The 18,463-nt window shown below is 32.1% G+C and overlaps 1 protein-coding gene across 1 annotated transcript in view; it reads left to right on the top strand.

Moving 5' to 3' along the window:
• The window catches only part of LOC123701819, a 143,732-nt gene that overhangs the window by 67,524 nt on the left and 57,745 nt on the right, over positions 1-18,463 (top strand). Inside the window, exon 4 of the mRNA XM_045649385.1 lies at positions 2,720-2,853. Coding sequence (XP_045505341.1) covers positions 2,731-2,853 — 123 coding nt within the window. The 5' untranslated portion in view covers positions 2,720-2,730. The remainder of the gene's footprint in view (positions 1-2,719; positions 2,854-18,463) is intronic.

Genomic DNA, 18,463 nt, shown 5'->3' with positions numbered 1-18,463 from the left:
CAGATTTTTTTCAATCAGTATATTCTTATTCATCGAATTCAACGTCTTTTTCCATAAATATGCATGATGCAGATACAGACAGTGGTGTCGCCCCTTTTAGCACGTTGGTAATATCTGAAAAAGAAGTGTTAAATCGCTTAAAACTCTTAGATGCCAATAAAGGCCCAGGACCCGATGCAATACCACCAATATTCTATAAAAATTGTGCCAAAGGCCTATATGTACCACTTACTCTAATCTTTAACGAATCATTAAAATTAAGCTTCTTCCCATCTACTTGGAAACTCGCACACTTAACTCCGATTCACAAAGCAGGCTCATTAAACGAGATTGCCCAATACCGACCTATCTCGATTCTAAGTACACCTGGAAAAGTTCTAGAAGACATAGTAAATACTAAACTTTTGGCCCACATTAAATGTAAAATTGATCAAAACCAGCACGGGTTTCTGCCCCGTAAATCAACAAACACAAATCTTGTAGGTTATGTATCTGATATAGCTGAAGCTCTTGATAAGAATCTCGAGGTGCATGCTGTGTACACCGATTTCAGAAAGGCGTTCGACTTAGTAAATCATGATCTTCTATTACATAAGCTCTCAAATATGGGGATACACGGATCCTTATTAAGATGGTGCGAGTCATATTTACGCAACCGCTCCCAGCTTGTCTCAATCCGAGGTTTTAAATCCACCCCCTATACTATTCCATCGGGAATACCGCAGGGCTCCCATCTCGGTCCTCTCTTCTTTTTAATCTTTGTTAACGACCTCCCGCGTGTAATACAATCCAACTATAGAATGTACGCTGATGATTTAAAAGTTTATAGAACGATTAAGGATAAAACAGATGTTAACATACTTCAATCAGATCTTAATAATATACAAAAATGGTGTACAAATAATCACATGTGCTTAAATATCAATAAATGCTATCACATAACATTTTCTAGAAAGAAAATTCGAACACCTGTTACTTACCTTATCAATAATTTACCACTCACGGAAGTGAGCTTCATCCGTGACCTAGGCGTTATCATGGATAGTTCTTTAAGTTTTAGAATCCATTACGATCATATTGTCAAAAAAGCTTCACATTTATCGGGCTTCGTCACGAGACAAATGAGATTCCTGAAACAACCTCAACTTACCATTTTAATTTATAGCACCCTCGTTCGTGGAATACTAGAGTATTGTTCAGCTGTCTGGAGCCCTAGTTACCAAGTCCATTCCGATAGAATTGAAAGAGTCCAGAAACGTTTTTTGTACCATCTTAGTTACTCAGACCATAAATGTAGGGTTTTAACTTCCTATGACCAGCGTCTGTCGTACTTTAACTTGAGTGGTTTACATACACGCAGGAAAGTAGCGGATATATTATTTCTTTATAAGGTTCTACATGGGGAAGCAGATTGTCCTGATGTCTTGGAGCGCATTTGTCTCTCAATTCCGCGTATCACTACTCGTTTACATAACAGATTATGTTTTCTGCCACCTTTAAGTAAAACTAATCTTGGTCAACATGCACCTCTGTTTCGAATGTGCACCTATGCAAATAGTATCCGATCAGAAATAGATATATTTAGTGGTTCTCTGGTCTCAATTAGGAATAAATTATTAAATTTAATCAAATAAATACATAGTTATCATAATTATTGTTACATAGATAAGGTATCCAATTAAAATTTGTAAATTTGCATGCTGTGTCTACATCCAGAAGGTTATAAATCAACTGCATGATAGTACATAATTAATAGAATAAATCACAAACATTTGTAACCAGTTTTGTAGACCAATAAAAAAAAAAAAAAAAAAAAAAAAAAAAAAAGATATGCGAGATTTGAAGAATCATTGGATTTATTATAAATGTCATACATATACAGGTTGTCCCACTATTGGTATACTAAGCGCGAAGGGGCTTGAAGTTTTGCATACACTGATCACGTTAAAAATACTAAAACAACAAAATTACGTCAAAAATTTTTTGCTAAATTTTTCCTGAAAATTCACGTTTTCTTCTCTAGCTTCGCGCAGCCGGCATATACCGCATTTCTAATGTGAGCATTTTGTCTGTAAACATAATCTTAAACGGTAGCTCACGTGCTGGTGGCAAAGTTGGGCGGGTTGATTGTTATGGGTATACACATAGAGTTTTAAGAATTCATCTATTTGAAAAAAAAAATGCGTCTGGAATTTTATAAGTATTTTGTACGTACTCAGCGTATGCAAAATTATAACCTCATTTGAGCTTAGTATACCAACAGTGGGACACCCTGTATAGCCTATTTATAAAAATTTTGACCTTTTTGTTTAAATCTCATAATTTTATTCATATTAATTATTATTTACTTAAGAGCGCTCTATGTTTGGCAGCTTTTATAATTTCTGACGCAAAAACAGTTATAATACAGTACAGACAGAGTTACTTAGCTTGGATTTACATTTTTCTTTCTTTTTCTTTACTATATAACTGAAATTTTTGTCCCGAAAAGAGAAGATATATTTTAATCACATACCAGTATAAACCAGGAGCCCAAGCTTAATAACAATAGAAAATTATGATGTAGGTTCAATCACAAAGGTGTTTGTTTTAACGTTTAAACAAACTTAACAAAATTATGAATCAACTACTATGACGACAACAGCATACAGATCCACACATATTAATATAATCTCTCCAATACTAGCAATTATGTTTAGCAAATAAATCCATGGTACAGGTGACGGTAGTATGACGGTCGCCCGCGGCGAGGAGTCCCCCGAGCGGCTAGGCGGCGCCCTGCGGCGGCTGCACTACCGCGCCACGCGGCGGGCGCATTCTGCAGCGGCGAGGCACCATGCCACCACACCTAAGGTATCATAGACTAAAAGAAAAATAAATTGAAATAATATTAACAATAGCTGAAGATGATGTAAGGTACCGGTCGTAGTTTTATAATAAAAATCGACATTTAAGTTAATAAAAGTGGAACAAGTGAATTGTGTGTTTTTTTAATAGTTTATAAGTAAGAGCACAATGTCAACGTAGATAGAATATTATAGGTTATATGTCTTTGCGGACATTATACGCCGATATTATACGATAAAACACAAAATAAGCTTTTATACTGTTTTATACTAAGGACTTACTACTACATGAGACTGGTAAGGATTTCGTGTGATATATAACAATTACGTCATTAATTCCCAAAAGGCAATCATTATTTTCCTAGCTACATATTAATAGGTTCGGTTCCTAACGATAACGTTTTCCTAGTCACTTTAATGTTTTCTAGATAATAGGAAATAAATCAGAAAGTTTATAAAACAAGATGATGATTTATGAAACGTTAGTCTAAACCATTCGCTGAATTTTGTTACACTTTCAGGTGACGCACCCGCACGCTTTAGAACCCATAAAAGACTTTCAAATTTAGCCAATCATTCATCAAAATTAAACCTGGATCAATTCAGTGGAACCCTTTTTTGCTGAACAATATTAAACTTACCGTTTCAGTCGAAGAGTCGTTTAATATCCTCCCAATAAGCCTTATTGGGTGTTTAAATAATCACGCGTGAGTGCTTTTTTGTAATATATTTTAAAATGTTACAATTTAAATGTTTCATATGTATATAGAGCCCACATAATAACGGTTCTATATATTTTAAATCCATTCTTTTTTAATAAATCGATATTTTTATAAATACTAAAAAAATATTATCATGACGTCTTCAATATTATGCGCTTATTTCAGTTGTATGTTTGCCCGACCCCAAAAAACTATTAAGTTGTTCGTAAAATATCTCTATCTATCATTAAATACTAAAAAGCTCATGAAGAATATAAGCAAAACAATTTATCAATTTATCTTTTTCTACGCTTATATGCTTACCATAGCATAAGCAGCAATGTCAGCAATGCAATGTGGCAACCCTAAGGACGCAGGGCAATCCGCACTCGACCGACCCTCGCCTGGCGTGACCCTGTTTATACTTGTGATAATTCACACACTTTCTGAGAATAATGTGCTGTGTTGGCTTTTGTGTTTGATATTATGGTATATTTAGAAGTGTAGAGGCTTGTGTGACTTATAATTCCTATAATATAAACTAGCTTAAGAGTAGGTTTCACTTGCAAATATCGAATGAAAAGTAGCCTATATGATAACTTGACTATAATAATAATCTATCTCCGTACAAAATTCATAAAGCTCCAATCAACTGAAAGTCGATTGTGATTCAAATAGCGAAATAGTGGAAAAACAATAATTATTCGTCCAAAGTTGATCCACGTTGATCAATAATTATTTTGTTGGCAACGTTTTTTAACTATCTGGTAATGGTCTCATTAAAACTTCTCTCACTAATTTTAACCATTTGAAGTACTATTGTTTCTGAAAGTAATTGTTGCAATAACGTTATTAAAATCTGACCTTTATTTAGTTACCAATTTATTATGTGGTTCTATATAAAAATTATTAAAAAATATCGCTGTTTTTTTAAATTGTTAACGTAATATTTTGTTTAAAATCACATTGATCCAAAACGTAACAACACTAAACAAATGGTTATAAATAATAAACTGAATAAATTTAAATTGATACATGTGTGTATAAAGAATGTAAAGGCATCCTCATATTATTTTATGAGATCTTGTATTATAATTGCTATAGATGTGCGACAACAACTTACAACGATACTGAGTATTCTTTTCATTCAGAAAATGTATCATTATTTTATAAGTCTTCAAATGTATTTACATGTATTCGTCTTTCATTCACAGAAAATGATATAACATTATCTCTAAGAAAACATTAAATAAAATATAAATGTTACACTTTGTGCGCTGGCATAATATAGAAACAGATCATAAAAGTTAAAATATATCTCAGCTTTTTGTTAGATAATTATTAAATAAAACAGCACAGAAGCGGCCTTATCACTAAAACGATCTCTTCCAGTCATTTGCTTTAACTTCAATGTTTGTAAAGGTGTTTTTAACTCCATTAAACACTAAAATTGTAAGTCTATCATTCAATGCGCTTTACGGAATGTTCAAAATGGAAGCCATTATACCTCCAGCCAGTTTCAAACAAAACTTTACATGTAATTACGAATTCTAAGGCAAATAATTGCTTTTATTCTAAAGTTTGTTTTGATAAACTCAATATTGTTTTTAATTAAATTTCTTTAGAGTTTTGTGACGATAATATATTATGGATAGCGAAACATAAAAACGTTAAACGGTGTTAAAAAGCTACTGAAAATAATAATAAATGTAGAAATATAGAGTAAGCTAATTGAAATAACGTAAGAATTGACTCCGTTTGATAATGACTAGCTGTGCGTCGCGGTTTCACCCGCATTGCACCGCTCCCGTGATGCCATAATATTATTAGCCCTCCTTGGAAAATGGACTATGTAACACTGAAAGAATTTTTCAAATCGGACCAGTAGTTCCTGAGATTAGCGCGCTTAAACAAACAAACTCTTCAGCTTTATAATATTAAGTATAGATTTAATAAAAACTAGAGTATTTCTGACTACAATTTCAATCGAATCGATGAAGAAAGACATCGTAATGATACCATTATGTCGTAGTATCAAAAGTTTTTGAATTGCGTGACATGAACCAATCCCGCGAGTGTGGTTGATTACTTCATAAGTGGTATATGTCCCTGTAGAGGGAATTGAGCTGATAAATAAACATGGATGATTTTTTTGAACCTTTGTTTCAACTTGTATGGAAAATAGTTGAAGTTATTTTGACAGGATTTTAATGGACAGATATTCGATATTCTGATTAGTAACTTGGTTACTGTTACTTCAGAAATATCTTTAAGATTTTTTCCAAAAGTTAACTTTTGAACAGTACGCATCGAACCTAAGTTCGTATTATACAACAAAAGATTTTATTGGCATTATTCAACACTATTTCGGGTTCCCATCAAACCTATATTTGTAAACCACACAGGTTTATCTCTCGTGTCAATAAATAAAAGAACACAGTTGATTGGTCGATTTTCCCGCGCGAATAATCTCCAACCCACTGAACAATATTATTTGTATTCAGCTACAGATCAATCCTTTTCTATAATAAGCGATCGAGCGGATAAATCAGAGGAATATACTGACACTATATCTAGACCCATTATATATTTTCAAGGACCTCGTGTTTAGTTGTATTATACGTGTTGACGTGTTATGTCGACTGTGTGAAGAGTGTTACTATTAAATATTTCACTATAAGATAGGTAACGGTAGGTACGTATTCTCTAAGGGTCTTTTTATATATTAGAGTGGGCAAACGGGCTTGTATGGAGCGCCTCATCGTAAGCAAGTCCACCGCCGATATTCAGAAGCCTCTGCAGATGCGTTGCTTCTTGAGATGGAGGTACACTCATAAGTCAAACATTTTACATGAGTAAACTGGAGTAAGAATAATTAAGTTTTCGAACGTAGAGCTTTTTGCGTGCTTTTTTTCTGTGGACATAATTTTTTTTCTGTGGTTGGCAAAGGGTTTTTTTCTGTGGGAGTTTATTAAATGGTTCCCTAATAGATATTATGGTCTGATCACTGATGGTACTGTAATTTAACTGCTAATTTAATTAATTCAGTAGATATTCAATTCAAATCACCTTTTAGGTGAAGGTCAACTGTGAATCACCCTACCGGTGGGCTTGAATAGTGTTGTGTCATGGACGATAAATTTAGAATGCTGATGGTGTCGCTTTGCTGAAAATTTTCTTTGATTTGAAAGTTTTGTAGGAGATTTACTGAATTAAACCGTGATGTAGAATGGCCTATCTTGCTCGGTAAATATAAGTTTTTAATAAGGTTTTTTCGAAAGCTAAAATTTTCAATAGAAATTAAAAGACATCTTTAAATTAATCGAGTAGATTTAAATGAAAATCTATATGTAATAATTTCTTATTTATAATAATATAAATAGTGAAGGTTTAAGGAAAGTTTAATTCATTATTAATACCGTCTTTTCTAGAACTGTAAAACGAGTAAAGAGTAGAGTGTTTGAGGGTTCGATATTGATACAAAGCGTTAAGTACCGCTGTCTTATTTCTAAGCAATACGACTTGAAACTTGAACTGAAACTCGAACATTTTTAATTAAACTGGAATTCTTTTATTTTCATTAAAAAGTCGTCACTGCTAAATATTAAAAAATAAATAATAATTTACAAGCAAACACGAGAAACTAATAAAATGAATAATTATTGTGATCGTCTGGATAAAAATATAACAATATGTACTAAACGAAATTTTAATGAAAACCTAATCAATAACAAGCTGCTCCTTAATCGAGCAAGATTTAATTAAATATAGATTTAAAACATCTTCCTAATTCCTATTTAGTAGATTCTAAGCCCGTTAGGTAACTGTATTGAAAAGGCGGGTTTACACAGAGCAAGCAGCCTCACGACGCAATTGTTACGCGAAGCAGCATCAGTCAGGTCAGTGTGGACATGACTTGACCGAGGAAAAAGAACACGCCCTCCTGTGCGGATCCGCTCTATGAATATTTTCTTTCTTCTTATAGGTATTAATGAATAAGTTAATTTTTAATAAGTACGCAAAAAAATACATACGCTCTACATAATAGGGCTTAACATTAATAGGAAAATAATATAATAGTTTGGAAAAATGACAGCTATATAGAGTCTAGTGCTATCCCTGTCCCACACTGGAAATCGTACTGCTATAAGATATGGTGTTTGCTTTGTTCATGTCTTTCAGTATTATTAAATTAATCTACGATCTGATTTTGATCTAGGCGGATACTTTTAAGATAGTTTTGTGAGTGAAGGTTGTACACAAAATAATTGATACCTACTGCAATGTATTCTTAACGCCAATAATTTGTTTATTACTTTCAAACAATACATGATTAAAAACAATAAAAAGGTATACCTTTTCTCAGATGAGATTCAGAAATAAGCTAAAACAGACACATTTTTCACAATATTTAACATTTCAATTCGATATTAATCGGATAAGTACGACCCTAATTACATTGCAAGCGATGGTAATTAGAGACATCGCATCTCCTCCTCGATTATTCCGGTTTCCCGCTTCTCTGACCTTAATATATTTCTGCTATTCGATTGCTATTGGAGATTAAGTGATAATTTTTTAACTGACTTGCAAAGTATTAAACGAATGTATGTTATTTTTTCGTCTTTACAAACGAATAAGGTAACGATATTAAAATAATAATTTATTTAGTATGGATAGCAAATAACGGTAAAAAATAAACCACTTACTTTTCAAGTAAGGCTTGATACAATTAAGATAACTATCTATTTAAGACTTTGTTATAATATAATAATAAGTAGCCAATATTAGATTAAGTAATATTACAAACATTCTTTACGCTTTTGAATTTTTACGTCATGCTCACCCGGTTGCAGCTTACCTATGTCCTATATAAACATCCCCTAGGTTATATATTATAATATTTACACCCCATTTGATTTACTTATTACAATGGTAAACTGTGATATAAATAACTTTCTAAATATAGACCATGGTCTGACAGACGCGCGAGGTTATAGAAATTAGCAGTTCACTGAACACTCCAGCCTGTAGATTATCATAATCGAAGTATAATCATGTCACCAGGATTATATTGTATGTGAATAAATGTGTTTATGAAATAAACATCTGACTGATATTTTTTTTAGTAATGTTTACGACGGTCTTCAGTAAAAACAAAATGGTATTGATACCATCGTCAGTGGTTATTGGTCGTGATTTTCAGTGCGTTTTTTTTAGGAATAAAAAAACCCCATCCTCGACATGTTTAATTACCCAGCTCTTGAAATACACTACGAGATAGAATTTTTGCATACTGTTAAAAATATAAAGATCGACATACCAATTACTATTAATTGTGATTATTTTTCCGACCCAAATATCGACCAATAGAATTGCACCATTCGACGTCACGTGGTACAACCTACATGGTATTATACTGATAATTTTTTGAAAATTTTCTCTGGTCGTTGACATCAAACTGACAGGTTGAATTCAATTGTGAAATTATATTGGCCGACATTTGGGACGAAAAAATAATCTCCCGAATACCACACGAGCTTCAAAATTATCTGGCATTTCCCTCAAGGTTCCCTGCAAACAAATAAAGTCGTCAAGTTTTTCAGGAAAAATCACTCGCGCTTCGCGCTCGTGATTTTTTAACCTTGACTAAAAACTTGACTCCTTCATTTGTTTGCAACGAACCTATCGGAAAATATCCGATAATTTTGATGCTCTTGTGGTATTATAAGTGATAATTTATCTGGAAACGTAAGCTTTATTTTAAATGTTATTAAGATATTTAATTTATTTATAAGTGTTATATCGGCTTGTAGTTATATGGTAAAGTTTCTAGAGATTTGGTTATTCACCCATATAGTGAAAATACACACATTAATGTCATGTCCTAAACACATTTTGTCTCCATGTAAATTACATCAGAATTGTACACTATAAATATTAAATACACACAAAATGCTTTTCATTCCATCAATTTGTAGCAGAACAATCCATCATAACACTTGGAAGTAGTTCCGGATGTGAGCGGCTGTCAAATTGGATGACGTCACTCATTAGCTGACGTCATATCCGGGGGAAGCCCGCGCCCGGGGACCGGTGATTAGCCGACATAAGAATAAAAGGATTGCGGTTTCTTTGTTGTGTTTATTTTACTTTTGCACTTTCGTTTGACCTGGATTAAGGATTAAGGATATAAATTAAGCGGATAATATTTGTAGGGTTTTGTTCTAGGTCGTAATTTAGGCCCGAAAGGCCCACGATAGAAGCTATGCAAGAGTTTAAAAATAATGTATCTACATATAGCTTTAAATATAAATATTGCTTTAAGCTGCTTTACTAGAAGATTTGTAAATACTAGTATTTTAAATACGGGACTGTATCTACGCCGTAGTAACTATTTAAGTAATGTACCGTGTCTACGTGTCGTAACGTAGCATTATTTTTATAAGATTAAGGGCTGATTTTTCAATGCTTGGTTAAAACTTATTCGTCGAATAATGTATGAAACTACCATTTTAAAAACGTATTCTAATTGCCCGTATTTGACAGTTTACGTGACATTTTAATATTATCGTGTAATACTTTATTGGACGGATAAGTTTTATCCAAGCATTGAAAAATCGACCCTAAACAAATTTGGTTGCTATTCTCTAATTGAAGGTATTATTAAATGTAGAATTCAGGAATATTTTCTACACCAATCACATTTGAACGATTTCAAAAATCCCGAAAATACAATTTTCTGTAAGATTATATTCTTAAGAACGCTGAAAAAGTGCGGCAATGAAATATTCGTGCGAGATTTTCGCGTATTTTTGTGGAAATATTTCTTATCGCGAATACATTGACGAAATGGTCAAGCCCTCTAGGGACCCGCCGTTGAGAGGTGGAGAAACCTTATTGGATCTATGCTTTATCGTTTATGTTTGAATTTCTAAATTATACGAAGATTTTGATAACCGACCTAACTACGTTTAATTAAAGTTGTTTTAAAAATATTGTACGTAAATATTATTTACCTAGTATAAAATTATATTATCTGTGCTTTTGTGATTTCGTAGCAAGAAAAGCTACGACTACGACGTAGCGTTAATCAGTAAGGAGTTAAGAGTATTAAAATCAACGATACAGTACCTATACAAAAATAAACTTGAGGTTATGATAAATAATGCACACGGGCGCTTAATTATTTTTTTATATTTTTTACCTCCATTCCATTAATATTAGTAGGTAGGCACCTACACTTATTCAAGGCCCATATTCATTCAAATAAACATGAAAGACATACATTTTGCTAAAATACGAATTTAAATATACATACCGACATAGGTACATCCCATCGAGTTTTAACTCTAACAAAGCATTATTTCATCGGTCACAAAATGGAAAAAGTCACGGACAGAAACCCTTCGAATAATACCGTTTGGATATCGAGGATTTGGAATAATAAAATACGGAAGGTAATTGGGTCCATGCCGTATCGCTGTATCGCAAATTGGAGAGGGCTCGGATTTAAGTAGTGTCACGGCGGGTTAATGAACTGATGGAAGAAAAAAACATTTATTTGTTCAGTGTGATACTAAAATAGATAACAAATTAGAGAAAAATAGCTGTGCCGCGCGGTTTCACCCGCATTGCTCCGCTCTTGTGGTCCTAACGTGATGATATGCCTAACCTTCCTCGATAAATGGGCTATCTAACACCGAAAGAATTTTTGAAATCGGACCAGTTGTTTCTGAGATTAGCGCCTTCAAAAAACAAACAAACTCTTCAGCTTTATAATATTATTAGTATAGATATACGACGAACTGATGAAAGGGAGAACATTTGCCGAATGTGTTTCTAAAATAGACAACATACAGAAAACAAAAAATAAAAGTATGTAATTAATACTGCGTTTGCGTCTGCGTCAAAAAGGATCTAGTTCAGCTGTTTCATAACCTGACGCTCGTTTTTAACTTTTTTATTTATCTAGAGTCCCGTCACGTTGTCTGTTATTAACGAAAACTAAAAAAGGGGTTACGGAAAATGTAACATAAATCTGAAAAAAAATCGTAATTCACCACTTCAGGCATTAATACAAGACAAAAGGCTACTTTTGCATTTGTTTTATTCGTATTTATTTCTAAATACACGATATCTACAAAATACAAGATCTCTACATAGTGTGCGTACCTATCTCGTCTAATCTTGACAAAGAAGATTAATGCTTATTAGAGTTAGAAAATAGTTAATTAAAACCAATCGCTATGTAATCCGTCGTCACCCGTCAGTTTGGACTTTGGACTCTGAGGGATTTGGGAAGATTAGTTGGAATGCAATTTTTGGGTCAATGGTCGGTGAATAATCATTTTAAAAATGTAACATAATAGAAACAGATATTAACGAAACAGTTATTAAGGTAACAGTTATGCATAATATAATATTATTATTATAATATAATGTTACAGTATTGAAACATATAATACATTAACATATATTTTCAGGATTTTTCAGTCGAGACCGTTAACCAAAACTATAGAATATATTATAATTAATAAAGAATTTGTCTTATGACTATTTATGGCACTTCTAAAAGAACTTAAGTATACAAACAAATAAAATTATGCCTTTAATGATTAAAATAGTTCATAGTCCATCAATCATAATAATCATAACTTATTTTTATGGTATTTATGTTCAGTGGCCTAATCGTTTTTCATTTGTTAAATTCGTGTCACCCCTGTTTCTATCAATAAATAGTTTTCTTCTTACTTGTAAAAATAAACGTATTGTCTTTCTTTTTTTTGCAATGTTCATTACATACATAATCTGTATAAGTATTTATCTAAAAATTATAATATATGTATGTTTATCAGCCATCTGGTTTCCATAACACAAGCGAAAGCTTAGTATGGGATCAGATCGTGCCGTGTGTGAAAATTGTCCTGAAATATTTATTATTTATTATTATTATTACTTCGAAAAAACTACTAAAACTTGAAAATTAGATAGAGTTGTATCAAATGATCATATGAAAATTCAATCTGTAATTACAGAAAAATCTAAAATGCATATTAAACCAGCTATTATTATTTATTACTATCTGAGTTCAGTAAAATAAACACCTTGGTTACTCTTCAAAGTCTAATCCACAGAAAAGTTCTTAATTTAATAAGATAATGGAAAATGGGACGTCAACAATAATTCCTAATTTGCGCGGGAATGACGCGATATAAATCTCTGAGATGACTTTAATTGCGGGAACGCGATAATTCTGAGCTGTTTTATTTCCATTCATTAAATTTTAACATTGTAATACTAGGTCTTGTCTTTAGGTTATTACTTTGTTTTACTGCTATTATTGCATATGCAAAATACAAATTCAAAATTCAAAATACAAATATTTCAAAGAAAAACCCGCATAGTTCCCGTTCCCGTGGGATTTCCGGATTAAAACCTATCCTATGTGTAAATCCAAGTTAAAACCAACCCTCTATACGTGTGCAAAATTTCATTGTAATCAGTCCAGTAGTATTTGCGTGAAAGAGTAACAAACATACACACATACACATACATCCATCATCACAAACTTTCGCATTTATAATATTGGTAGGACTGCAGAATAAATTATTGGAATAATTCGAAAGAAGTTAAATGTTTTATTACTTGATTTCTACTATTAAAATTTCTGCTATTAATTGTATTTTTCACGTATAAAATTATTTATATATTTATTTATACTACAATTCTATATTTTCATGTAAAAATGTACGTTTCAATATTCATTCCTGTCGGTAGAGTTGGACTGTCTGTGCATTCATGAATGTGTGGAAATGGAATCGAGTACGAGAATCGAAATTTCATTGTAAATTTAGTGAATTTACATTTCTTTATCTACGATACGAATTGCGGTCGAAATGTAGGCCAGGTGCTTTGTCCACTGCTATTATTAACTTAAGCTAGGCTAAAATAATTATGTAATGAAACATTGAGATTGTGAAAATTATTATCAAATATTATTAGTGTCAGAGTGACGAATCAATGTAACATTTAACTGAATTAAACAACAATTTACTAATTTATTTTTTGATCGATTTGTTTAGTGTTCATTGATAACGCGCGCTTAACTAAGTTCTTCATGTACATGAATAATATGATAGCTAAGAATAAATACCTCACCGGCACGGAATCTTGGCCACTTACAAATTTGGCGATAAAAAAAGTTTGGAGTGTTTTTCACGATTTTTTTGTATGCAGATATGTTAAAATATTATTTGTTTAATTTTATGGTAAGAAATCATTAAGTTTAAGAATAATCTTTTACCACTTTTTAAGAGTTTCTCGAAATTTGTGTTTTGTGCGGTTAAGCCGAAGTTACTAATTGTTCGTTTTAAACTTTTTTCGATATCGTTTATGCCGTTTTAAGATATTGTTATTGTTGTACTGTAGTCAATGATCATAACAAACAATAAAAAATGCCGTTAAAATCTGAACAACATGCTCAGGCCATCACAATGTTAGACCAATGACATTGACTTACAGATACCAAAGACACCGGATCTGGTATTTTACAACGGATCTGAATTTTAAATCTAGTTCAAGACAGACTCGGTGCATGACAAAGAAACAGGCATATGAGATTTCTAAAGCCCGTACCTCAATTTACTCGTAGGCGCTATCTTTTGATAACCGTAACACTTTTTCAAAAATATAGTTGAATTTTCTAAATGTTTTTTAAAGTTATTAAGCTATTGCATAGCTTCTATCGCGGGCCTTGAGTGCGGGGTCCGAATCGAGAAATTCCGTAACGAAAAAACCTCACGCTCCCCACTCCGACGGGCGGAGGTGTGGCTTGAAGGCATAGCATGCAATAGCTTTACCGCGGCAGTCCTCGAGTGCCACACGTCGTTTTTTTATTTAAACAATAAAGGCTGAAAATATTTTCATTAATATTGATATACATAATAAGCACAAACTAGAAGATATTAAATTGTGTATAGGTAGGTAACTATAGTCGTAAACGCGCTAATCTAAAGAATTACTGAAATTAATAACACGCTACAACCAATAGGAGCGGAGCAACAATGAAAACTTTTGTAAATATATTTCTTGTAAGAACGTAGTTTTTAATATAACAGTCGTTATATAACTGTGAAGCATGCAAGTATTTTAATGCAATTTTCACAATGTATTCTATACATAAACTATACAGTACTTTGAAAGTTGAAGTTTCTGCAAAGTTTCAGTACAAAATAACGATTTTCTTCGTTTAAGAATGAACTTGGGGCACTAATCTTTGGAGCGAGGACAAAATTAAATCTCTCTTGATGTTTCTTTGGTAGAGTATTGACACGGGTTACTAACGAAGGTCCGGGTTGATCTTTGATTAATCTATACTAATAGTATAGTGCTTAAGAGATTTGATAGTGGTTTGCTTGAATGTGAAGTCGAAGAAGTTACAGGCTTCTTATTTGAAAATTTGAAGACTACTTTTTCGACTGTATAATATCTTTCAAGGAGAAATAGTTAAATAGAAGGATGCTCACATCCTTCAAAAGTCACATTCAGGAAGACATATTTATTATAATAAAACCAATTTTTTATTATTTAAATTACTACAAGAGTTTTTATTATTTATTTTAAAACTACCAGTGAAGAGAATCTGATGGCGGATGACTGAAGGTATAATGGATTAAAATTGATAAATCAACTCAAGATTGATTTAAAATTTTTATCATAATATCATGATCATGACGACTTAAAAATATTTTTAATGCTAATACTAATACTCGTGTTATATTTTCGAATATTTAATACTGACGTCATTTAATGCTAGATTTAGCACCTTATATAGTACAACAATGTTATATAACATCAATAAGACTAAGCCTTGCATCAGAGGTCAAGGTATATTATGCAATTAATTGGTTTCTTGTATGGAAAAACGGGTGAAAACATAAACATGGTAATAACGTTCTGAGACATTATATTCTAACATATTATATTTCCACGGTAACACTGTTGTAGATTTTTAACCTAATTTTCGATATGCTGCTCTACAAACTCCATTTTTCAGTTGGAGCCCAGTAAAATGTGTTCAATATTTGAATGGTTAAATTACAGATTAAAAATTATTTTAATATATTACTCCTACGTACCTACATTATTTACCAAGGAGCTAATTCGACAGAATAACAACTAAAATTTTCAATTTTCAATTTTCCCCAATATATAGATGTAGGATCGGGGCTAAATGAAAAACACTTTGAACTTCTTGAGATTTATTTTCGGACCACAATCTTAATTTTTAGAAAACATCTTACAGAGAAACAGCCGTCTTCACCCACGATCCCAATGAAAAGAGACAGATCATTCCTCATTCGCTCTTTACTTCACATTCTCTAATTGATTCAATCATAGTCTATCGTTCTTTCATTCTAATCATCGTTCAGAAACTAATCTTACACACGTTAATAAACATCAATTAATCATACATCTCACCTTATCATCCCACACTCGGCCATTCCTGCACCATGTCTGCCCTCAGACATGCACACACAGTCATCAGTCATTCATCATCATCATCATCATCTTCCATCATCAGTCATCATAACACCGTTTAACATAAACAATTATACATTTTACACATCTTTAAATTTTTTAAACTTTCCGCATAAACAAAAACTTACAAATATCTTTAAATGTTAAGACTTTAAATTAAACAAAAACAAAATCTTACAAGTTTCTTTACACTTTAAAACTTTCAACTTAAACAAAAACAATGGTACCGTTCTACTTTAAATACTCATAACAAAATAAACCCTTAAGAAAACATTACATTTTCAAATAAAATCAAAACTTACAAAACATTACAGAAAACTTTTCCATAGTAACTTAGTTTAAATAAACTTAAAGAAAAAAAAAATTTTCTTACTCCTTGTTACACAAAATATAAATAAAGACTTTAAACAATAAACCTTATTGTTTTATTTAACCCATAACCTTTCCTTCTTAGTAGTGTAGTTAACACATACAACTTTAACATGTATCACAAGATAATAAACTTGAGCAATAAATCTTATAAAATAAACAAATCTTCCACCTTTCTTTCAAGCATAGTCTTTCATACACATTATTTTATTATAGAAAATATAAGTCATCAGAATAACCTGAAACAGATAAAAATGTTAAGACAAAAATATGAAACAGTATTTTTACCTCAAACTCGATCAGACCATTTCTTCATAAATTCAGCACACGATGATGTCTTCTTGGATCCCTCTCCAGTATCAAAAACTTTTTCAACATCATACCTGTCATTTCCCTTTATGCCTGTAATCTTATATGGACCAATAAATTTTGCTTTTAACTTCATAGATGTTCCAAATTGAGTCTTCTTAATAGCAACCAAATCTCCTATGTTGTATTGTATACTAGGTTTCCTTTTCTTGTTATAATGTTTCTTATTTTCTTCTTGTATTCTTAAAATCTGTTCTTTTGCTTTAATTCTTGTTTCTTCTCTCCGAGCTATAAAACTAGATACATATTCTTCTTCTAGCATATGTACGAGTTCAATATCTTCTTTTTGTCGCATCTTCACTCCAGTAAGCAGTTCAAAAGGTGTTGTTTTGATGCTTCTCTGGTAAGTACTATTTAGTGCTCTTTGCAACTTACTTGTGTGCTTATACCAGTGTGTAGGCTCCTCTATACTCATCTTGGTAAGTACTGATATCATTGTGCGGTGAATACGTTCAACCTGACCATTCGGTGATATTCATGTCATGAATAATGTGTTCTGTTGCTGCTGTGTGTCGCCGCCATTTTGTCTAAATTCTTTTCGTCCTTCGTCTTCAATATTAAAACTGCTGCTGTTTCTCTTATCCTTTCTTCCCATTTTTGCGTCTTTCTTATAGTTGTCGTCTTATTGGAATACGTCTTATTAGTCGTCGTCGTCTTATTAACATGAAAAGTTGTACCACGCCGCGCCGCCTCGCCCGGTGAGATAACCTTACTTTCCCGCCGATCGTCTTTCCGTCGTAATCTTCGATTTTCCTCTTTCAATTGGACGAGCCCCCAAGATTGTAGGATCGGGGCTAAATGAAAAACACTTTGAACTTCTTGAGATTTATTTTCGGACCACAATCTTAATTTTTAGAAAACATCTTACAGAGAAACAGCCGTCTTCACCCACGATCCCAATGAAAAGAGACAGATCATTCCTCATTCGCTCTTTACTTCACATTCTCTAATTGATTCAATCATAGTCTATCGTTCTTTCATTCTAATCATCGTTCAGAAACTAATCTTACACACGTTAATAAACATCAATTAATCATACATCTCACCTTATCATCCCACATAGATAATATCTTCAATTTAAATATTCAATAAGATCCACAGTAATTAATTCTAAAAATATCTTCTCTTGAATAAACGTAGGTTCTATTTTAAACGAAGCCTCGAGGTGTTTGAGTCTCAACGAAGAATCCTTAGAAATGTTCAGAATTAAATTCTAGTCTACCCTCATTTTGCATATTTTTTTGAAGATAAAATAAAGGCTGAGTTACTACATACTCTTAAATTAGTTTTTATACATTTACTACTACTTAATAGTTTGGCCGGGATATATACGTAAATTGAAGTAAATATAGCCTATGTACATTCAATAAAAAGTTTGTACTGCTAAAAGAATTTTCTAAATCGTTTTCTTAGGTTTTAGTTATAACTTATAACTATCTATTATTCTATACTATGACAGTAGTATTCTTAAAATATGATAAATCTTCTTTTAGTATAGAGCATAGACTTCTTTTATTTTTTTTTAGTTTCAAGTCAAATTAAAAGCCTAGTCATAGAAATAAGCACAGACAATGTGCATACTTATAGTTATTTTATTTATACAGTTAATTCAGTTTCGTTTATAGAAGGAACTTG

Source organism: Colias croceus, chromosome 22 (genome assembly GCF_905220415.1).
Source record: "Colias croceus chromosome 22, ilColCroc2.1".
In the NCBI taxonomy this organism is placed as follows: Eukaryota; Metazoa; Arthropoda; class Insecta; order Lepidoptera; family Pieridae; genus Colias; species Colias croceus.
Note: the sequence above shows the minus strand (reverse complement) of the source record. Positions and strands in the feature narration are given on the sequence as shown.